Below are 24,446 nucleotides of genomic sequence, written 5' to 3'. Positions count from 1 at the left end.
AAGTTCCTAACTTCAAAAGCCGAGAATAATACATTCACAGGGGAACCTGTAATTAGAAATTACTTAGGATCTAAAAGAAAAGTGATCTTACATTCCAAAAAGACTGCACAAACTACATTCACTTTAATAAAATAACAACAGATCAATTCTATCACTAGGAGTAACAATTTCAAAATGGACATACAAATTGTAAAATGAGTGCCCTTTAAATGTACAAGTTTTAATTTTGATATGGAATTTTATTAGTCCGATAACTGTAAACGTTAAAAATACAGCTTTGGGTTCTAGGAAACTATAAGGAAGAATTATGATATGTGGGGCTATTTGGATACACAATTTGATCATTTTAACTTAAAAGAAAAGTGTAAAATGGTAATGATCAGAAAAGTGTTTGTATTCATTAATTCCTCCCTCTCATCATAAAATAACATTTTGCTTACTCTTTTAGAAAACAATAGAATCCAATGGCTGTCAATAATAAAGATAAATAAGTAATTTTAAGAGAGGGGGAAGAAGGGGTTGAAATCAAGCTGTATTCTATCTATTCCAGTTGTGTATATCAAACATCACAAACAAAATTATAGTGTTAAATAAGCTACTCATTTCCCTATAGAAACTGTGAGAAAGAATACAGCCTGGAATTCCACACTTAATTTAAAACTACAACATGGAGAATAGCGACCCACTATTCATAATGGGACAATTTGAATAGTGAAAACTAAATGGAACTGAAATCACCACTTTTAACATGGCTTTTCTGACCATAACCATAATTAAAATATCTACATAAACATATATGCAATCAAAACGTCACTTCACACGAAGATAAAAATCTAATCACAGCATTCATTCAATTTCTCACATGTGCAAAAACACAGAAAAAACTATTGGGAAGACATTTCTTAAAAAAAGAGGAAAATCTCAGATTAAAATCTGTGGTGGAGTAGACAGAAAAAAGAACACTATAGTAGAAGTGTTCTAGTTCCAGCTCTACCACTAATCTCTTTTGCAACTTTAGGCAAATCACTTAGTCTTCTGTGCTTCGATGTCTTCATCTGTAAAATGGGTACACGCCACCTCCATATTAGGGGGTTGGCAGTGAGAATTGTGAATATTCTTCAAAGAATACTATACTATAAAGTTCATGTCGGGTTATTACTATTGACATTGTCATTTATCAATCTTCTAGATTTATAACAAATGAAACTAACAGTGAAAAGGCACATGTGAGCCAAAGAAAAGCAGGTAAAACAGAAGGCATCCTCCTGTAAGGCACGGGGGACTTACGTCCTGCATTGGGGCGTTGAAGACTGCACAAGATGACAACTGAAAAGACTGAATCATGACCTGAGCAACGCCCTGTGGATCAGAATACAACGCGCCTCCCAGGTGAGAACAGAGCTGAATGACTTTTTGTAAACAGCAAGAATAATTATACAAACGCTGAACTTCCTGAGGCCTGGAACAAGTCAGCTAACAAAAGGGCCTGTAGAATGAAGGATCTGGACTAGATCAGTGGTTTCCAACCTCTATAGTTTGTTGCTGTTGTTTTTTAAACCAGCTGAACTCCCTTTTTAAAAAATTCATCTAAAAAATCTCAGTTTATAAAACAGATGAAAAGTGGTACTGCTCTGGAATTAGGAGTACAGAGCTCTACTGTTCTCATTTCTGAAGAATTCTCAATGTGCTTCTTCCAAACTCAACAGCTCCTAGGAGTACAGTCTGAAGACCACTGGACTAGATTATCAAATAAATTCTAGTCTCATGGCTATATGGTTATTATTCATAGTCTTTAAAAAGTTTAAAATATTAGACTCTGTAAAGTTATCTAGCATTTTCATCAAAAGCAGTAGCTAAATATAAAAACTTTTGAAATCAGTTATTTACTAAATTTGTCATTAAATTTACAGAAAGAAATTTACTACTGATTTTAGCTTTAGTCGGAAAATACAGGCTAGCATCGCAAACTATATGAAAAATCACCTACAAAGTTTTATTAAAGCATTATTAAAGCACTGGATCACCTGATTCAGTCAACACTAAATTCTTACTTTTGACTCTATAATAGAGTCTGACATACTGCCTTTTGGAATTAAACTCCATATCCCTTCACAAGGCAAAACCAAATTGTTGTTATCTGGCGTGAAATCTGAAATTATCCAAAAACAGATGTGGGGCCAAGAAGGACTTCCTCTTCAGCTATCAGTAAGACATGGCTAATGACCACTGGGCCAAGCCAGTAAGAGTTCAGACCAGGCACAGAACAGGTAGCTTAAATACGAGGCAGGATGACATGGTTCAGTGTGTGAAACGTGGAGGCAAACGTGCCGAGATGAGAATTCCAGCTCCACCATTAACCAAATGTGTGAACTTGGAGAGTCATTCACCCTCCTGTGCTTTCGTCCCCTTACCTGTAGCATGTGGGTCGTACAAGTAACTACCTCCTATGTTGTGAGGCTACACGAGTTCATACAGGTGAAATCAGTACGACCCACAGTGAACACTGCGCCTGCATTATCACCTGATGACAGAGATAACCTTGGAGATACTGCAGGTTCAGCTCTAGCCCACACAATAAAGCAAAACACATGAATTTTCCCAAATACATTAGTCATGTTTATGCTATACTGTATTCTACTAAATAAAGTATGCAATAGCACTGTCTGAAAAAAACAACATACATACCTTAATTAAAAAGTAGTTTATTGCTGAAAATGCTGACCATTACCTGACCCTTCAGTAAGTTGTAGTAGTAACATCAAAGATTTTAGATCAGAGATCACCATAACAAATATAATAATAATAAAAAAGTTTGAAATACTGTGAGATTACCAAAAGGTAACAGAGAGACATGAAGCGAGCAAATACTGTTGGAAAAATGGTGCTGACAGACTTGCCTGATGCAGGGTTGCATTAACCTTCAATTTGTGGGGGGAAAAAAAAACCACAGTACTGCAAAACCACAAAGAAGCAAAGAACAATAAAAAGAGGTGTGCCTATAGCAATTCCCATACTAGGCCAAGACAAAATTTTGACTCACAGGAAAAAAAATAATAATAAATTTATTTAAATAGCCTAATTTTATTAAAATTTTAAAGTTCCAAGATATTTTTCTTATTTTTCATGGTGTTAAAATAATTCCTAGTTTGAAATGATAGTGACAAGTAAATGACAGTTTCAAATATCCTGCCTTGACAAAAAACAACAAAAAAAATTTTAATGACAATGCACTGGTCATGGTCCCCAAAGGTTTCTGTTGGTTTCTATATTCCTTTCCATGAATCTATAAAATTCAAAGGCTGGGAACCAACTTTTTAAATTATATAAAAACCCACATTAAAAAGGAAATTTAAAGCAACAAATAATAAATAATCCATGTCTCTTCTCCCTTTCATTAACATTTGTAACTACAAACTGAGCTCATTTCTCTCTTTGCCTCCAGGCTGAGTACAAACTTAATTAAAAGAAAGATGATCCCAAGTATAAAAGACCTTGTAGAGTACTGTGAGGTAATTCTAGAAAATTCTGTTGAAAATACCAATTTATCTAGTTTTGTAAAGAATTTACCCATTAACAGGTTCAGCCTTATTATAACCTAAAATCAAGTTTACTTAGGTAACAACTATTTTTGTAACTGCTAGATTCTGAATCAAAAAGAACATACTTAATATTTAAAATATGGTTTTAAGTAGCTTATATTGTTGAGTTTAACAGTAATAAATGTTTGATCTACCATTTAACATTATCATTTACCAGCTTGTGGAGTCTTATTTCCCTAACCAGGGACTGAACCCAGGCCACAGTAGTGAAAGCCCAGAATCCTAACCACCAGGCCAACAGAGGACTCCCAAATTAATGGCCTTTTAATATGCATTCTTTTTGTACGCACAAAGCTTATATACTCACCCTCTATATTTTTCTGTCCTAAAAGTCTTCTATCAAACATTGACATTACCACTTAAAAATGTAAGCTTCCATCACGATTAAAATAAGAATACAGTGGATTATACATTAACATACATGTTTATTTCATCTGCAGTCAGCTTTCTAAACATTTCACTTAATTTCATATTAGCAACTTAAATGTCACCATTAGTGTGAATTTAGCACTACATAAAGAATGCCCTGGGACCCTTTGTCTGAGGAGATGTCAACATCATATAATAAGTACAGAATTTACCCTTTTAACCATGGTTTATTGAGCTGTGAGAATAATGCCGCTTTCTGTTTTTAGTAGCATTAAGCTGCTGCTGTTACCTGAGCATGCTGGCTTTGTGCAAGCTCCTCTTTCCTGCGTTTCATGAGCTCTTTTCTCAGCTCTTTGGGTGCTCTCTCCACTTCATTTATAACCTACAGTGTATAAGCATGCAGGAGGTGGGGAAAAATACTTTCTCCACAGCAAGCATTTATGTGAGCAGACAAGCTACAAGTCAGATAAAGCTGTTAAAAAGTTCCTTTCAACATGCATTAGCACAGGTGTTAGTTTGAAGAAAAAGAAATGAAAGGATAGAACATGCTTAATCATAGTGCAGAAAGGGACATTACACCATATAAAGGTTAATTAGCTGCTTAATTATCCCTACATATCATTCTCTCTTAAATTTGAAGGTGATCAGTAAAGAATTACTTGCAGCACTGATGCTGAACTAAAGGCAATAAACCCAACTGACCTTGAAAGACCATAAAATTATAAACGTATCTATTGACATTGTCTATTGACACTGTTTGATATACTGGATATAAGGAAAACTAACACCATTCATTTATAAAACTGCAACATTTCATGATTGGCTTGATAAAACCACTGAGATAATTCTAAATGAAATCCACTTAATGAGATCAAAAGAAAAACAATAGTAAGCCTTAGAATAACACAAAGGAGAAATAAATGCACACCAAGTTTTCTTTTTTTATAAAACACCATTTTATACATGGTGTGATAAAAATGAACATATTTGAAAACTTTGGGGTTAAATTAGAATACCATTCTCCTTTGCTGATAAATTAAGCCAAAATCAATTGTCAACTTTAAAATCTATAATATAAAGCCCTCAAAAAATAAGTTTAGTATGCTATGATTTATTATACCAGATAAATATATTATAAAATAAAGTGTATTTTAGAGCTCCTTCTTTTAATCACTTCAAAATCCGAGACATGTATTCCACCTAAGAACAAATCTGTAATCCAACTATGAAAGACGGTCATGTGTGTATAAGTAGAAGCACCAAAAGCAACCAGATTCCAAATCACCACATGCCATTTACGGTCTGTGAAACAGACTGATTTTGATTTAACAAGTGTATTTACAACTTCCCATCAGTAATCTCTCATGAAACCAAATCACCATTAAAAAGAAGAGACTCCCCAAATGCAAGAAGTTTAGCAATAAGGAAAAAAATACATAATTATTTTAAATATGCATATCACAATCTCAAACACGTTTGATGGCTAAACCTCTCCTACTCTAAAACAGTAACAATAACTAGAAACATTTTTATCTCTAAAATTAAATCACATATTTACCTACAAAATTTTTAAAATTTAATCTGATATTAGAAAGCAACCTTTTAATAAAAACTATCCATCTATACATGGTTTTAAGAAAAATTAACATTTGGTCTCAGTAAAGTCATACATCATGGTATATAAAGCAATTCTATATGAAATAAAATAAACAGTAACAAAACAGTAATTTTTAGAAATGGAAGCCACATCAAATGGCTATATACCATTTCACTCATCTTTACCTAGAGAAATCAAAGAACGTACGATTAATATTTGATTCTATCCTTTTAAAACCAGATCCTGAAGTTCAGCAATATGATATTCCATTTTCTGCATTTCATTGTTAAAATCAATGAATCTGAGTACTGGGGACATGCAACAAAAGTGAAAATGTATTCCCTAGTTTGGTTGATGTTAGTTTGCTCCAAAACTAATAAATCTGATCATAATATTGTCCATAAAGATAAAGATAAATTCTCCTCCTACACTAAAGGAACAGAATAAATTATAAAATTATCTCTCAAAACTGCTAGTATGTAAAAGTTCTTAGTTTTATTTTAATTGGGGAAGAAAAAGACACATTAATACAATAATAAAAATAATAATAGTAAATAATACCACAAAAACAGATTCTATGACAATATGGAACAGTTTCAGGAAAAATGAAAAAATTCATTCTTGTCAAATGACTTTACAGATATTTTCCACCTGTGATTCTTCAAAGTATCTCACACTTTGATAAACTTGGAGATATTATTTCAAATTTCAAGTTATTCAGCTTTTGTTTGGACACAGTATCTGAGAAAGGTACTCAAGATAATCAAGAAAAAATAATTTTTAAGCATGAATTAAATATTGCAAATAAATACTAAATTGAAATATTGTTGCCACCTGCAAATAGATCATAGCATGTTTTCTTGAAAAAAAATCACTATGTCAGGACTTGAATGTTGCATTAATAAAGGAGGAATGATAGGTTAAAAGGAAAATGGATTAGACTCCATTTGAAGTCTTGATTCAAGGGTTAGCTGGATATTTAATGTGTGTTTATGAACTTGAAAAGGTCATTAAAACCTTTTCTACTCCAGTTTTCTTGGCAGTAAAATTAGGTAACTTCTAGCCTTACTGCTACCCTACATGACTGCTGGGAAGACTGAAAAAAAAAAAAATTAATGAGTGCCACTTAACTAACAAGTATTATTTTTTATTCCTTAAACACATGTACATTGAAAAGGGTAGTTACACTTACCTCCTTCTTTCGGTTCTTTAACATATTCTGAAATTTGGACAACTCTTTTTCTTGTTCGCCTTTAATGCGTTTGGCTTCATCTCGTAAGCGATTTGTGTGTTCCTGTTCTAGACGTTCAATAGTCTGTTTCTGCTGTTTTTCTAGATTTTCAATCTCCTGATCATATTGTCGTTTCTTGCTCTGTAAAATGATGTAGCTCAAGATCATTTAACATTAATGCTCATATCAACTTATACTGAAAATGTTTACTAAGAGCACATATTGATAACTGGCATTTAAACTTAGTGATTAAATACGTACCCTCTGCAATACTGAACAAGTCAAATTCACTAAAATATGTTTTAAAATTTTTCAAAAAGATGAGCATTTTCATTTTTTTCTAATAAGGAAAATACTTTCTTCTATTATATAAGTATAGAATATTCAAAAATTATAGACAATCCAGAAGAATATCCAATTGCTATGAAATACTAAAGAAAAATTTCAGTATTTTTCCTATATGATTTTTGATAAATCAAAGGTCATATTTGAAGTCTATTTTAAGAACATACCATTACTTGTCATTTTCAGACTTACTCTTCCTCATCAAAATTCTTAAAATAAACATCCTATTTCATTGAAACAAACCTTTTAGAATTATAAAGCTATTCTCTCAACAAAAGATTCCTGTTTATATAATACTTGAATAACACTGCAATGTTAGACATAGGTACTTATTTGTAAAGAGTGTTTTCTTTTAAAAAATTAAAAAGTAAAATATTTTGGAAAATATGGGGAGAGGAGAAACAGAGTTTTTGTAAGGTTCTGAAAAAACAGAATATACTGCAAAAATACTCAGTGAAAACAAAAGCTCATTATTTCCTTAGGAATTCTCAGTTAGGACCCAAAAAATGAAATCAGCAGTGCCAAACTTCACACAAAACAATCCTTACCACTTAAAAAACATAAGAACTATAATCAACCATGAATCCTATAACATTTCAAATGATCCTTTTTTCTAACCTACATTAAGCTAGATGTTCAATGTAAGTTATTGAAATTTTATATCATGTTAACAATTTCTTTTCCAACTTTGGACACAAAGTAAAAATTTAAAGACTCAGTGACAATTACCCTTGATAAGTCAGCACTAACTTCTCTAGCAGCTGTGAAAAGGGATGTGGAAGCTTAACGTAGTAGCCAGAGAAGTAAGCATATTCTGAAAAATCCCCCAAGAAGTTCTAATACTCAACCGATTTTGAAGACAACTATTCTAGAGCAGCTTAAAATCTTGGATTCTGAGAGGTAAAATTTTAGCAATAAAAAGTTGTCCAGCAATTGACATTTGCAAACCATCTATTAGCTTCTTGATTCCAGGTTTCCACGACAGATTTTAATCAAAGAAAAACAAAGACACCCAACACACTGTAAGTCAGGCAAATGGCCAAAAACAGGAAGAAAAGAAAAAGAAAACACCCAGAACACCAAAGAGACAAAGGCCAAAAACATATCACAAAGCCAGAGAAATCTAGTAACCAGAGAAGAAGTTCTAAAACCTCCCAGAGGTGATTTTTTTAAGCAGTAAATTTCTTTATGAACAAGATGGTACAAAATTCCAAGACTTTACCATCATCTCCTGCTCAAAACGTCGGAAAATTTGCTCTCGCTGTTGCTGCAGTTTGCCATTGAGCTGCTGTTGGGCTCTTTGTTCTTCTTTTTGAAGAAATCTTAATTCCCGAAGTTCCTGACGTCTGATAAAATTTAACAGTGACAACAGAAAAAGAGGAGCAAAAATTACACCATTGAAGTAATGCTTTACAAGAAAAAACTTGAAAACTAACATTTTCTTCCAATGGGAAAGTAGTAAAACAATAACTCAAAACTAGCCAAGACTACTCGTTTCTCTATTCTTCAGACTCTGCAGAGACCTGAGAAGTCACAAAACCAGCTGAAGTCACGTTGTTCCTCTACTCACCTAAGAAACCGCAACTCTTCAGTTTTGGAGTCACTATCAGTAACTATCTTTGACGTTGTTACACTTACTTCTACACCATCAACAACAAATTTGCGTGTTTTCTTCAATGTTTTCTTTTGTCTTCTTGTTTCCTGAGGAAGATTTATTTTAGTTAGGCGTTATATGGCGAATACTAGAGAAGGAAAACATATTCTTAAAAAAACAAAAACAAGAAACGGAACTAACTGCTATGAAGACTACACATACAAAGCTGAACAGAAAGCAGTAAGACATCTCTGAAACCAGTTATACCAAATACACCTCATCTGATTTTCACATGACTTTACAGATGAAATCAATCTTTTTCAAGTGAAATTATGCATTTTGATGATATGCATGTATAATTCTTATGATACCACATCACAATTAGCCACAAGTGGTAATGACCAATTCACAAAATGAGTAATTAGTACAATCTTTATATGTTAACCATCTTTTCTTCCTCTTTTTACCTTGTAGGTTCTCAGACACCTCTGTTTTTCTGTTTCAGAAACACAACACCATTAAAAATGAATTCCTGAGGCACATCCCTCAAAAGAATCTAAATCAGCAAGTCTGAAAAGGCTGAGGCTTTTATTTTGAAAAGGCTCTCAGATAACTTTAAAATACTGCCACAACTGAGATTCAAAATTCATTTAATCAACAACAATAATATCACCAGCCCTCCTTCATTTCAGGGTCAGAGATGGAGTGATTTTAGAGTTACTAGAAAGACAGCACCTCCACCACACCACCCAAAGCACCAGATCTGCCAGCTAGCTTCTGCCTGAAATCCTTTATCAAGACCAAACTCTTCATTCCTCAACTGGTATCCAAATGTTTTTTAAAGGCAAAGAGAAATAACAGAAGTATGTAACACTGATAAACATATAAACACTGAGAACAGATAATTACTTAGTTGTGATAGGTGGAAATGGTTAGAAAGCAGAGGGATCAAAAGGAGAATGTGAAAATACTACATTTAAAAGGCATTAGAATTTTTAAGTTGGTCTTTGGCACTTTGCAGTCTTCACCCTCTTACTGTTCCACTCTCGAGGTTTCCAGTATCCTCACACTGCTCTCCCCTAAGCTCTGGACTATGGCCACCCTATCCAGACATCTTCTAAAACCTAAAGTGGGCATGCTCCAAAATCAACCTACCTCCCTGTAACCTCCAAATTCTCCATTTCTTCAGTTCCTACTAAAGCATCCACAATTAATGTTGCCTTAATTCTCACAGAAATATTTGCCTTTTTTTTTTTTTTGGATAGGCTAACTATAACTATTAAGTTTGTAAATGAACTTCAGAAAAATGGAATTTCAGGCACTGAAACAAAATAAACTGAAAACTGAAGACCATCTAAGCAATACATGTAGTGATAATCTGGGGCATTATAGGCAGGCGGATCAGCCATGCCCTGGAGTCCTATCCCTAAGGTCAGTTCTAAGTTCCTGCTTTTCTGCCACCTGTCAATCCAGAGTCTCTAAGCAGTCTGTGGCTCACTTGTGTCAGAATTCCATGGGATCTTCTGTTACAAACACTGATTCTCCGGCCTCACTCCATACTTCTACATAGCTCTCCCTAATGATTACCTTTTTAAGCACGCTCAGATTGGAGAATTATGCTCTAACAGCTCCAAGCATTCTGGGTTTTAGTGTTTGGTTTGGTTTTCCCACAATCATTTACACAGCAACAGAAATGGCTATGACTGAGGAGTTAAGAGTGGTCATCTGCATGGCCAGTAGTAAATCAAGAAATGTTTAAATCCTCAACATTCTTTAAAAGAGATCATTCTTATAAGCCCTCTATTCTGTCAAATATTACTGATTCTTGCTAAAATTCTACAAAGAGATGTGCAGTAGGAAAACCCAAATACCAGTAAGCAATTTATTATACTATTTATATTGAGTTGGCAAAAATAGGTAGGTACTACCAAAAAATTTAACGATTACATCCAGAATCTCTCTAGTTTTTTTTTTTTAATTGATTGCTCTCATAGCCCTGAAGAATTTTATAGGGTTAATACTACACTGATTTAGTGTTGGTCTGTTTGAAAGTCATCAGTTTTACATAAACTCTCAACTGCCAAAACGACAAAGACAAATCCAAACAAGGACCCATATACACTTACTTGTAAAGATATTGATCCACTGTCTTTAGTTTTGCTTAGGAAGCTAGAAATGGATAGATTCAAGTCAATGCTGCTATTATCAGCAGTGGAACCAGTGCCTGAATCAGTATCATTTTCCTTTTGATTTTCAGATTCTGGTAACATGGTTTCAGTTTTTGACAAAGCACCTATTTCTCCTTTATTTTCTGCATCTTCAGGATTGATATTAATACTGGGTATTGGAACAAGCTGAGGTTCACTGGGCTGTGGAGCGGCAGTGACCTGAGGTTCTGCTTTAACTGGCACTTCACATGGAATTTCTTTTTGCTCTGTGTCCATCTCAGTAGTGGCTTTATGAACATCAGGAGTTTCATTTTCTAAAGCTTTCTGGTCAGTATCAGTCACTACACTTCTGACCTCTGTTCCTTCAGTGCCACTTGATTCAGTAATCTCAACATCATTTGTCCCAACTTCCTCACGGGTCTCCAATCGGTTCTCTGAACTGCTGATTAGTTGTTCCTCACCTTCACCGTCTACAGATTTTTTGTCTGTCTCATTAGTTTCAACTCTCTCTTCAACAGAAGCTTTCTCAGTACCACCAGCCTCGGGACCCTCCGTGGCCTTGATCACTAATGTCTGGCCTACGTCACCCACTTCTTTCCCATCACTACGTTGAGCATCCTCAGCACTGCTCTCAGCTGCCCTCTGAGCAACATCTTCTGCCTCATTTGTTCCTATCACTTTGCTTGTATCACTGATCCTATCTTTTTCAGTTTTGTCATCTTTTCCCAGTTTCTCTTGGGTGTCTTCCTTTGTAAACTCAACTTCATTTTCAATTGCCTGAATATCTGCCTCTTTTTCTCCAGTCTCTTCAGAAACTAAATCCATTCCTTGGACAGTAGTATCTTCAATTTCTTCAGAATTTATAATCTTATTTTCAAATATCTGCTGCTTTTCCTGATCTGTTTCTTCTTCAGGTTTCAGATTCTGTTCAGTATTTGTTTCTGAAGTTATCATTATGTTATTTTCTTTTCCTTCACTGACTGAATTAATGTCCACTGCCTCATGGTCTTCTGTGTCAGGAAGATTTTCAAGCTTGGGTCTCTTCTCTTCTCTTCCATTTTCCTCAATTACTGCTGCTTTATTATGAAGTTCAGCCACAGCTTCTAAATGAGTATCATTAACATGTTCATCAGTACCCACCACAACCTTTTCAGGTTCATCACTGGTGGGTTTTTCAGTAAGAATTTTACTGTTAAATTTATCTTCAGAAGTATTACGTTCTGTTTTTTCTGAGACAGATTCCAAAATACAAGCATTTTGTGAAAGCTTATCTTCTTCAGAGCTGGCAATACTCAGGTCAGAGGAGGCACGCTTACTGGCAGGTATTGGCTAAAAAAGATTTTATACAGTTTTAGTGTTAAAAATGTAATTTTAAGATGGTGACCAAAACAATATTTCATATATATGTGTGTATATATATATATATAAATGATGAATTCATATATATAGTGATTTAATATTTTTATTCAGTAAAATCTGATAAAATTATAAAAATAACTTAAAGAACTGACAAATCTTCACATAATAAATATGACAAAAATGGATAGCAAGGAGCAAACTTGAAAGCAAGGAGAAAAACTCAATAAATCTTCACCTCTAAATTAAAGGTTTTTGTATTGCTACCCAATAAATCAGGCTTCCTTGGTAGTTCCGCAGTAAAGAATCCACCTGCCAATGCAGGAGACACAGGTTTGATCTCTGGGTTGGGAAGACCCTTGGAGAAGGAGATGGCAACCCACTCCAGTATTCTTGCCTGGGAAATCCCAGACAGAGAAGCCTCATGGGTTACAGTCCATGGGGTTGCCAAAGAGCTGGACACGACTTAACAACTAAACAACAACAACGCAATCAATTAATTCTTAGACATACATGCAATCGTAACTCAAAATTCAACTCTAAAAATTACCAAAACACAATTTTGTTTTTAAATACTGACCAGAGAATTTTCTGTTTCTTCGTCATCATCCTCCTCTTTGCCATCTTCAACTTCTTCTGTAACTTCAGCCTTTGCCTCTGCGATCAACTCCCGAATTGGTTTGTTGGAATCAACGGTCACAAAAGGATGCTGTTTGATTGTTAAAAAGAGCTTACTCAGTAACAACTGAAATGCTTGTGGAGTGAGTTTCATATATATAAAACACATTCTTATGTGGTAAAAACACTGACATGTAAGTAGGAAAAATATAAACAATTTCAGATGATAGTACATCTGGGATAAGACGGTGGGGAAGTGAACTGAACAGGAATAGGAGCTGCCTGCAACTCTATCTGCACATGTTTTTTAAGAATCTGAAAGAAATATGTCAAAAACGACAACACATTACTTCTGGGTAATAGCTTCATGTACTCTGCTGTATGTCTGAAAATTTCATAATCTAAAACCTAAATTAAAACTAAACCAAGTTTCAAATAAATTACTAGTTCTTAAAAAGTAATAGTATGCTTACATCTCATATAAAACCTCAATAATTATAAAAAGCTTTAAAGTTCTGTTAAAAGTGAATATAAACACCTGTTTTTTTTTACATAGTTCTAATGTTTTTAAGAGTAAGAAGATATTTTATTCATCTCTGTACTCTGCACTTAGTGTTTGGCACAGACTAAGGTCTTCCAGTGTGGAGGAAGTGAAACAAGAGAAGATGCATTTCAAGGTTATACTTGTTGTACAGACAGAAAGGCAATTTTTCTTGCTTCTTCCTCCAGATAAATAGCAACCTAAAAAACTATAATGGAGGAGTTGTACAATAACTCAGCCCTGGGTGTTCTTTGGAAGAATGATGCTAAAGCTGAAACTCCAGTACTTTGGCCACCTCATGCGAAGAGTTGACTCACTGAAAAAGACTCTGATGCTGGGAGGGATTAGGGGCAGGAGGAAAAGAGGATGACAGAGGATGAGATGGCTGGATGGCATCACTGACTCGATGGATGTGAGTGTGAGTGAACTCCGGGAGTTGGTGATGGGCAGAGGGGCCTGGCGTGCTGCGATTCATGGGGTCACAAAGAGTCGGACACGACTGAGCGACTGAACTGAACTGAACTGAACAGTAACTGCTTCAAGATCCGTCATTCTACTTGTCTACCTGTACTACTGTTTGACAAAATTTTATTTCAATTGGAGGCTAATTACAATATTGTATTGGTTTTGCCATACATCAACATAAATTTATATTAAAAAAATAAAATAAAGATTAAAATAAATAAATAAAACATGAAAAAAAATCTTATTTCAAATATTACAAACCAGTCCTGCTATAAAACAAAATTATTCAATCACTTCAACACCATTTTTTATTAAAGTTAGCAATATTTACTAAACATTTACCCTCACTGTAAGAGACACTAAAAAAAAAATTAATTTGCTCACGGCCCCTGTCACCAAGGTACTTGTTTTCTAGTAATGGAGAAACTGAATGGATGTGATTGACAAAATGGAAATAACTAAACAAAATGAAAAGAACACAAACTGAATCAGAAAAGCATAGGAGAAATTACTTAAAAGCTAAATAAATGCCTCTTAGTAAGGGGACCACGCGTTTGTAAAGTAAATGTTAACTACTCAATGTATCCTGTGTTTGCACAGGAAAACTGAAGGAATCTGAATCTGTATTCATCTTAAAGAGATGCTGCAACAGCTATATGGTTTGCCACTGTCACACTACTCTTATTTTACCTGCAGCAGCTGAGATGTAGTCCACCTGGAATCCACATTCTTTTCCAAGCATTTCTTTAGAAAGTCCTTAAAATTTGAAGACCTTCAAAATAAAATTTTAATAATGACATTCTATTTTATTTTCTTATTAAAATCAAAACTATGAGAAACCATGGTTAAGTTCTATCATGTATGTAATAGTATTAACTCAACATAAAACTAGTTCATGAGAATATCCATAAGTCACTCATTTATAAATACAAGTCACATGTATGTAAGTAGGCTTATAGTCTTAAGTCATTGAGATACAGTCAAATGTTCATAAGAAAGCTAAAAATCATAAAAATCCTTCCATTATATTAACCTCCACAAATACAGATCACATATATGCCTTAGCTTCTCACAGAAAATACTTTTTCATGTAGAACTCCAATCACTGCTATTTTCAAATTGATGGGGAAAGTTAATTATAAACATTTATATGATCCTTAAGTCTCGAAAACACACCAGTATCAGTTTTCTATTTCATACAACCTTCGTACCATGTACCTAAGTTTAAATACCCTTGGAAAGCTAGAAGAATAAAGTTTCAAGTTTTGCTTCTTAAAAAGTTTTGTTTAGGAATATTTTACCATTTTGATGGCTGTGCTAATGTAGGGGGCTCAGATTTTGCTATTTTTAGCAGCACTCTCATTGGATTTAATTCATGATGAGGTGGTTCTATCTCAGCCATTTCTATTAAAGTGATACCCAGGGACCAAACGTCGGCTTTGTAGTCATAGGGTCTGTCCTTTGATGTTTCACACATGACTACCTCAGGAGCCATCCTATGAAGACAGAGAATTGAAAATTAAGATGTTTAACTTAAAATGGTGATCACAAACCACATAAAAGACAGTATAATCAAACGTGGACAAAATTAACATATAATAACTGCTGACATAACTAATGCAGCAAATCCATAAAACTGAATACATACCAATAGGGTGTGCCAATAAAGGAATCTCTCCTTTGAATTGTCCTTGTGTTTTTAGCTGATACTCCAAAATCCGCTTGAAACAAATAACCATACAAAAGTATTACTGATAGTTTTTAAGCAAAGTTTGCTATATTCAACTTAAGGGAGAAGCATATCAAGTCTTTAATAAGACCACTGTCATTAAAGGGTAAGAAAAATAGAATTGGAGTGACAACCCACTCCAGTATTCTTGCCTGGAGAATCCCTATGACAGAGGAGCCCGACAGGCTATACAGTCCATGGGGTTGTAAAGAATCGGACACAGCTGAGTGACAAAGCACAGCACACAAAATGGAAAGAGAAGTAACTTCCCTCTCACCCTAATTTTGACCACGCTCTTTCTACCATATCTCCACCCACCCCACAAAAAAAAACTGCCACAGAAAAGATTCCATCATTAATACACTTAATACCACCATCTTTATACATCTTCAGATCACAAATTCTTCAGAACTGACAAAAAAAATAGTAATTTTAAAACAGACCAGTCTGTCCATTTCAAAATAAATGTCCAGTAGTGCTACATGTTACAATTAAATTGAAGGACAGTTTTTCTATAGTATGAAAGACAGAAATTACACCAAAGAAGCCTTAAATGACAGCATGCCTGCGTGCTCAATTGTGTCTGACTCTTTGGGATCCCATGGACTGTAGACTGTCAGGCTCCCCTGTCCATGCGAGTCTCCAGGCAGGAATACTGGCCTGTGTTGCCATGCCCTTCTCCGGGGGATCTTCCCGACCCTGCATCTCCTGCATCTTCTGCATCGCAGGCAGATTCTTCACTGCTGAGCCACCGGGGAAGCCCAAATGACAGCATATGTCTTGCTCATTTCCTCATAATATTACATCACAAAGAAAAAACTCAGGAATGATGTTTTCTGATTTAAATCATAGGGCACAGCAACATCATAACTTTATCAGTTTTTTCTCCTTTTCAGCTTAGAGCTTGATCATTAATAGCAACACAAAATTGCTACTGCGGCATAAATTACCTCATGCCATATACATTTCACTCCTAAAGTTTCATCTGACATGCCACAATTCTCAAAACTGAATAAATCCCAAAGATCTAGTATTTGTATTCATGCCCCAAGGTCTGGCACAGAATACACACAATAAATGGCAGCTACTATCACTAATAATATATGTAATTTTAACCTCTGTGACACTTTGGCAGTAGAACTTTTAAAACTCATGAAATCCTGCCCTGTATTCTAATTATTTGTATCTATTATATAGTTTTTTTTCTTTTTTTGACCAGGTAGTTCTGCTTAAAACACCCTGGTAGCTGCCTACTGCCTACAGAATGATGTTACACTTCCTAATATGGTGTTATGAGGGCTTCCCTGGTAGCTCAGATGGTACAGAATCTGCCTGCGATGCAGGAGACCCCAGTTCGAGTCCTCGGTCAGGAAGATACCCTGGAGAAGGGATAGGCTACCCACTCCAGTATTCTTGGGCTTCCCTGGTGACTCAGACAGTAAAGAATCGGCCTGCAATGTGGGAGACCTGGGTTTGATCCCTGGGTTGGGAAGATTCCCCTGGAGGAGGGCATGGCAACCCACTCCAGTATTCTTGCCTGGAGAATCCCCATGGACAGAGGAGCAGGCTATAGTCCATGGGGTCACAAAGAGTTGCACACAGCTGAGCGATTAAGCACACAGTCAACTCAGTATTTACTCCATTTCAGTGTTTTTTGAGAACCCATTAGCAGTCTTTTTACTTTTTTCCCTCAGAACATGACTGGGAAAGGAGGTCCAAAGCCAGACCTAAACCACAAATGCCCACCGCCAACAGCCGTACCTCCCTGAGCACTCTTACGAGCAGGCGGTAACCTGAGGAGGGACAAGAGGCCACCTTCATTCTTGTGCAAGGGGGAAATTAAGGTCATTAATAAGTACTGTACAGTTCTACTTACAATAATGTGGCAGATATATGTTGGCCTGTTGAAATAGCATTTACATATTTATCTCCATTTGCAAGAATGTGATCTGATAATAAAAATTTGGTTATTGCAATGTATATATGGCTCCTAAGGATACTATGGTTCTATAATATCTGTGTATACTTAATACAGTGTCACAGAAATGGAAGACATTCTGTATGCATGAATTAATGAAATAAAGTGCAACTATTTTAAATGTCAACCAACGCAAAACTATTTCAGCATCCTAAATCTTCAAAAATATAGTTATTTTTAATGGCATGTATTATTTTATACAAAAGTATACTGCTGTATTCAAATAAGATTTTAGAACACTTACAGAAAACATGTACCAAAAATAGATCCAAATTATACTATTTCAAAACAAGCAATAAGACTTTAAAATATGATATAAGACATAAAAAAGTAACATATATCAGCATTTTAAACCTCATGAATGAGGTGACAGAACACAAGAGAAATTAGAAATAAAAAACCATTTTAGAAACAAAGACTAAACTAGGAGGAATGCAAGAGCAAATAAACACAACGAATTCACACCCACTATCACTTCACACCCATTAGGACGGTTATCATCAAAAATATAGAAAATAACAAGTGCTGGTAAGGAGGTAGAAAAATCGGAACCCCTGTGCATTGCTATGGAAGTGTAAATTTGTGCAACCACTGTGGAAAATGGTACGATGGTTCTTCAAAAAATTAAACACAGAATTACCATACAATCTGGGTATCTGCCCAAAAGAAATGAAGGCAGGAACTCAAAACAGATATTGTACACCATGTTCACAACAGCATTATTCATAGAAGCCCAAAGGGGGAAGCAACCAAAGTGTCCATCAATGGATGAATGAGTAAGTCAAACGTGGTGCATACATATGCTGATAACAGAACATTATTCAGCCTCAAAAAGGAAGAACATTAACACATGAATTTGAATAGGACATATGTAGGAATTCAGGAGAGCCTTGCTCTGTCCTTTGGAAGGGCCTAGAATGAAGGCCAGTCCAGAAACTATAAGCATACTTAACATTCAGACTGTGGTCTTAAAATACCATGTCCTACTAAATGAAAGAATACAAAACCACACAGACTCTTGCCAAAAAGTCTTTGGATTTATCTGCAAACTGAGGGAAATACAGAGAGGAAATTACTTAAGGCATCAAGAGTATGCAGCCAGCAAAATGCAAGATAAGAGAAACTACAGGTCTAACAGCTCAGGTCCCACAGAAGAGTGTTTCTCAACTTCTTTTTTCACCTCTCCTAAAGAGCCTTTTTAGACATTTTTCTCCGATCCTCTCTCCTCGTGAAATTTTAATGTCACAGATATACTGTATATCTGTTCATGTACTATCAGTGGGCCTTTGGAGGGTCACAACCATGGTAATACTAAAATTTTATTTCTTTGAGAAAGCATGCCATGAAAACGCATGCCATAGATAAAACATAAAGAGAAGAAAGGAATGGTGGGGAGGGGGGTATGACCCATAAATCAAAAGAGACTTCAAAGAAAAATCAGGTTTTAAACATGGACAAGTCTAAACTCTAAAGTCTAGAGATGAACACTGGGTGATAGAGCCATGAAGAAACACAGGGAAGTGATTACTATAAAGTTAGTATACAGGTTACCTGTGGAGAAGAGGACAGTGACTTGAGATGAGGCACATGATGCAGCTCCTAAGGTGCCTGACATACTTCCATTTCTTTATCTAAGTGGTGATTACAAAGCTATTGCGTACAGAGCTACAAGTCAATAAGCTACACAACTCTTAATGTGGTTTCCTGTATCTGTATGTATTTCTCAAAAAAAAAAAAAAGTTAAAATTTAGTACTATATCAAAGGAGAAGGCGATGGCACCCCACTCCAGTACCCTTGCCTGGAAAATCCCATTGACGGAGGAGCCTGGTGGGTCCATGGGGTCATGAAGAGTTGGACACGACTGAGCAACTTCACTATCACTTTTCACTTTCATGCATTGGAGAAGGAAATGGCAACCCACTCCAGTGTTCTTGCCTCGAGAATCCCAGGGACGGGGAGCCTTGTGGGCTGCCGTCTATGGGGTCGCACAGAGTTGGACACAACTGAAGCGACTTAGCAGCAGCAGCAGTATATCAAAGTATACCTGCTTAGAGGTCATGACAAAGTAAAGTGAACTATGATCACTGGTATCAGCATGGCCTTTGGGTATATTTTGTCCTTTTAATATCTGTCCAAAATACTCAAATTCAGGCTTCATCACCAGAGGTTTTTTCTGAATTCATATCTTGCTGCTACTACTGCTGCTAAGTCGCGTCAGTCGTGTCCGACTCTGTGCGACTCCATAGACGGAAGCCCACCAGGTTCCTCTGTCGCTGGGATTCTCCAGGCAAGAACACTGGAGTGGGTTGCCATTTCCTTCTCCAATACATGAAAGTGAAAAATGAAAGTGAAGTCGCTCAGTCGTGTCCGACTCTTAGCGACCCCATGGACTGCAGCCTACCAGGCCCCTCTGTCCATGGGATTTCCCAGGCAAGAGTACTGGAGTGCGGTGCCATTGCCTTCTCGGAATTCATACCTTGGGGATACTTAAAAAGGACTGTATCTTCTATCTGTATGTATATATATGAAATTCATTAATTTCCCATCTAAAGTCTGTATCTATTCCTCCTTATGAAATTATCATTTATTGCCTCAGTGCAAAAAAAAAAAAAACTATTTTCAATCTTATACTTAATTTAGCATCTTTTTTACACTTAGTTACTTTGTGAGCTTAGCCAAGATACCGTATCTACAAAATAGAATATAAAACTAAAGACGGAAAAAGAAAACAACTAGATATGAGTTTTGGAAATGAAGACAAAACTAAATGGTTTCACATAATGTGTCATTTTCTAAATGTATTGTATTTATAAATATTAATTCTACATATAAAAATTTAAGGGAAAAATTATTAGGCAGTCTTTTAAAAGTGTGTCTTTTTAAAAATAACAATCCATCCTTTCCTATTGTTTAAAGAGTCTTTATATTAGGTGCCTATACTTAGAAATTCTGGGAGTTAATGAATAACTATTTGCCCAAGTTTTTTTTTTTTAGCCTCACCTCAGTCTTGCGGGATCTTAGTTCCCAGGCCATTGGCAGTAAAAGCACCAAGTCTTAACCACTGGATTGCAAGGGAATTCCCTCCAAGAAGTATTTTAAAAATCGCTGCTGCTGTTTAGCCACTAAGTCGTGTCTGATTCTTTGCGACCCCATGGACTGCAGCTCACCAGGCTCCTCTGTCCATGGGACTTCCCAGGCAAGAATATTGGAGTGGGTTGCCATTTCCTTCTCCAGGGGATCTTCCCAACTCAGGGATCAAACCCACATCTCCTGTTTGGCAGGCAGATTCTTTACCAATGCACCACCTGGGAAGCCCCAATTTAAAAAATTAACATGAAGTAATTCTCATGTTTTACATATTTTAACGTACTTCTCTTCGTTTCACATATTAATATTTGAGTCCTAACAGAACAATATTAAGTAACAGACATATAGGGAAAAACCTCACAGCATAAAACGAAATGTTTTATCTAAAAGAATAAACTTACCCAACTTAATATCTCCATCTAAGGTAAAAAGAATGTTGCCAGCCTTTAGATCTCTGTGGATGATCTTATTATCATGTAAGTAGTTCAAAGCCTCTAAAGTCTGCTTACAAACTACTTGTATTTGGGACTCAGTTAATGGTCTCTCAAGCTCTGCAACGAAAAAGTAAAAAAATAATCATTTTTGTACAGTGAAAGTGTATCAGCAGGTTATATACCTTTAATACCTTTACTGTCACTGTTGAAGATTATATACAATGAAATGACTTTTTAAAAAGTATAACACAAATATTAGTTTCTTCACATATTATCAGTTCAGTTCAGTTCCGTCGCTCAGTCATGTCCGACTCTTTGTGACCCCACGAATCGCAGCACACCAGGCGTCCCTGTCCATCACCAACTCCCGGAGTTCACCCAAACCCATGTCCATTGAGTCGGTGATACCATCCAGCCATCTCATCCTCTGTTGTCCCCTTCTCCTCCTGCCCCCAATCCCTCCCAGCATCAGAGTCTTTTCCAATGAGTAAACTCTTCACATGAGGTGGCCAAAGTATTGGAGTTTCAGCTTCAGCATCAGTCCTTCCAATGAACATCCAGGACTGATCTCCTTTAGGATGGACTGGTTGGATCTCCTTGCAGTCCAAGGGACTCTCAAGAGTCTTCTCCAACACCACAGTTCAAAAGCATCCATTCTTCAGCACTCAGCTTTCTTCACAGTCCAACTCTCACATGCATACATGACCACTGGAAAAACCATAGCCTTGACTAGACAGACCTTTGTTGGCAGTGTCTCTGCTTTTTAATATGCTGTCTAGGTCATATCTTTCCTTCCAAGGAGTAAGCGTCTTTTAATTTCATGGCTGCAATCACCATTTGCAGTGATTTTGGAGCCCAGAAAAATAAAGTCAGCCACTGTTTCCACTGTTTCCCCATCTATTTCCCATGAAGTGATGGGACCAGATGCCATGATCTTCATTTTCTGAATGTTGAGCTTTAAGCCAACTTTTTCACTCTCCTCTTTCACTTTCATCAAGAGGCTTTTTAGTTCCCCTTCACTTTCTGCCATAAGGGTGGTGTCATCTGCATATCTAAGGTTATTGATATTTCTCCCAGCAATCTTGATTCCAGCCTGTGCTTCCTCCAGCCCAGCGTTTCTCATGATGTACTTTGCATATAAGTTAAATAAACAGGGTGACAATATACAGCCTTGACGAACTCCTTTTCCTATTTGGAACCAGTCTGTTGTTCCATGTCCAGTTCTAACTGTTGCTTCCTGACCTGCATATAGGTTTTTCAAGAGGCAGGTCATCCTGGAATGTGAAGTCAAGTGGGCCTTAGAAAGCATCACTACGAACAAAGCTAGTGGAGGTGATGGAATTCCAGTTGAGCTATTCCAAATCCTGAAAGATGATGCTGTGAAAGTGCTGCACTCAATATACCAGCAAATTTGGAAAACTCAGCAGTGGCCACAGGACTGGAAAAGGTCAGTTTTCATTCCAATCCCAAAGAAAGGCAATGCCAAAGAATGCTCAAACTACTGCACAAGTGCACTCATCTCACACGCTAGTAAAGTCATGCTCAAAATTCTCCAAGCCAGGCTTCAGCAATACATGAACCATGAACTTCCACATGTTCAAGCTGGTTTTAGAAAAGGCAGAGGAACCAAAGATCAAATTGCCAACATCCGCTGGATCCTCGAAAAAGCAAAAGAGTTCCAGGAAAACATCTATTTTTGCTTTATAGACTACGCCAAAGCCTTTGACTGTGTGGATCACAATAAATTGTGGAAAATTCTAAAAGAGATGGGACTACCGGACCACCTGAACTGCCACTTGAGAAACCTATATGCAGGTCAGGAAGCAACAACATTAATTTTAAAATTTTATCATGGTCATCTAAGAATACAAAAATAATTAGGCTGATTTAACTTACTGAATGTTACTCAACAATAAGATAAATACACATGTATAAATGTTTGAAATCCACTGACTTTTTTAAAAGTATAATTTAAGATATAAATGTAAGGAACAAAAAGGCATTTACCAAGCATCACAGCATCTACTGCTCCACCAGCACAAAATTCAATGAGGATCTGCAGGCAAATAAAAAGCACATGTCTAACACCACACTGATTCTGAGTATTTTTCCTTCAAGCTAGCAAAAAATATAAATAGAGAGCTATCAAATAACCTAAGTTACATAAACAATATTATGCTAACAACCATGAAGACTTCCTTTGTAAAAAGAGTCACAAGTCTTGCTGTACATTTGAGAAAGTACAAAGGGAACACACTGTGGAAGTATGCGCATTTTTGTTCATCACAACTTGTAGTGTCCCAGGTTCTCTAAAGTTACCTGGTACAGAATGTTTATTAAGGGCCATATTATACATCCACGCCCTCACCACTCAAAGACTTTATACTCTCCTTTCTTAAGGTAACTATTGTGAGTTAAATGAACAAGAATATTTTTTAACTTTACTAACAGGAATACATCCTGAAAGATTGCTTTTAGTTTTCTAGAAACTTGGGGAAAACACACACAAAAGCTTCAGATACTAGCTCACTTATCACATCCTACTGGATGCCTTCCCAAACCTCCCTGGTACATAGCACCATGCATTTTTCCTTCTTAATCCTCATCACAGTTTTCATTTTGTATTTTTATGATTCTTCAATTAATTCATGTCTCTCTCTCCCTCCCACTGTCCCTCATAGTTGTCTAGCTGTTGCTTTTAATTACAGAGCTTAACAAATTGTATAGATTCATAGTTTTTTCTCCTCTATAGAACAACACTTTATTTTTCACAGGAGCTTATTTTACAATAAGTTGTTTTTCAAATTCATTATATCATATGAAAAATAATTTGGGAGACAGATCATTATTATCCTACAGTGGAGTAAACAGACTGATAAAGATTAACTGATTTATCCAAGCTCCTGCCTAGTATCACCAAAATAAAAAAGGAAAGGTCTTTTGATTTGCAGCCAGGTACAGCTTATACTATCTACTCTTCTTTTGTAATACTTTGCTTATTCCTTTAAGGAGACAAACTAAAACTCCATTTTAAAAAGTCCTCTTGATTAAATTAGTATTGGTGCAGAGCAAGTGACTGACTGGTTATTATAAATATTAACATTTTATTTATATATTTATTTATGCCTAACATTTTCTAAAAATGAATAAAATTTTTACATACAGACCTGGCCACAACAAAAGAAACTTAAAAAAAAATTTAAATACTTAAATTTAAATTAAGAAACTTATATAAGACACATCAAACTAACATTAAAAAACAAATAAATAAATAAAAAAACTGGGGGAAAAAAAGACTTGAGAAAAAGAAAGAAGTTCCAACTGGAAAAAAATA

General features: G+C 35.8%; 1 protein-coding gene across 2 annotated transcripts in view; it reads right to left on the bottom strand.

The window, feature by feature from the left end:
* SLK (STE20 like kinase) overlaps positions 1-24,446 on the bottom strand; it is a 62,251-nt gene that overhangs the window by 13,414 nt on the left and 24,391 nt on the right. The window contains exons 3-13 of one of the 2 annotated variants that reach the window (XM_061403361.1): positions 23,120-23,168; positions 21,080-21,229; positions 15,532-15,604; positions 15,185-15,379; positions 14,574-14,655; positions 12,840-12,968; positions 10,862-12,232; positions 8,712-8,842; positions 8,364-8,487; positions 6,758-6,937; positions 4,258-4,350 (exon numbers count right to left, since the gene is read on the bottom strand). In XM_061403361.1, coding sequence (XP_061259345.1) covers positions 4,258-4,350; positions 6,758-6,937; positions 8,364-8,487; positions 8,712-8,842; positions 10,862-12,232; positions 12,840-12,968; positions 14,574-14,655; positions 15,185-15,379; positions 15,532-15,604; positions 21,080-21,229; positions 23,120-23,168 — 2,577 coding nt within the window. The remainder of the gene's footprint in view (positions 1-4,257; positions 4,351-6,757; positions 6,938-8,363; positions 8,488-8,711; positions 8,843-10,861; positions 12,233-12,839; positions 12,969-14,573; positions 14,656-15,184; positions 15,380-15,531; positions 15,605-21,079; positions 21,230-23,119; positions 23,169-24,446) is intronic. The other variant, XM_061403362.1, reaches the window with a different exon arrangement.

The sequence above is a fragment of the Bos javanicus genome, chromosome 26 (genome assembly GCF_032452875.1).
Source record: "Bos javanicus breed banteng chromosome 26, ARS-OSU_banteng_1.0, whole genome shotgun sequence".
Taxonomy (NCBI): domain Eukaryota; kingdom Metazoa; phylum Chordata; class Mammalia; order Artiodactyla; family Bovidae; genus Bos; species Bos javanicus.
Note: the sequence above shows the minus strand (reverse complement) of the source record. Positions and strands in the feature narration are given on the sequence as shown.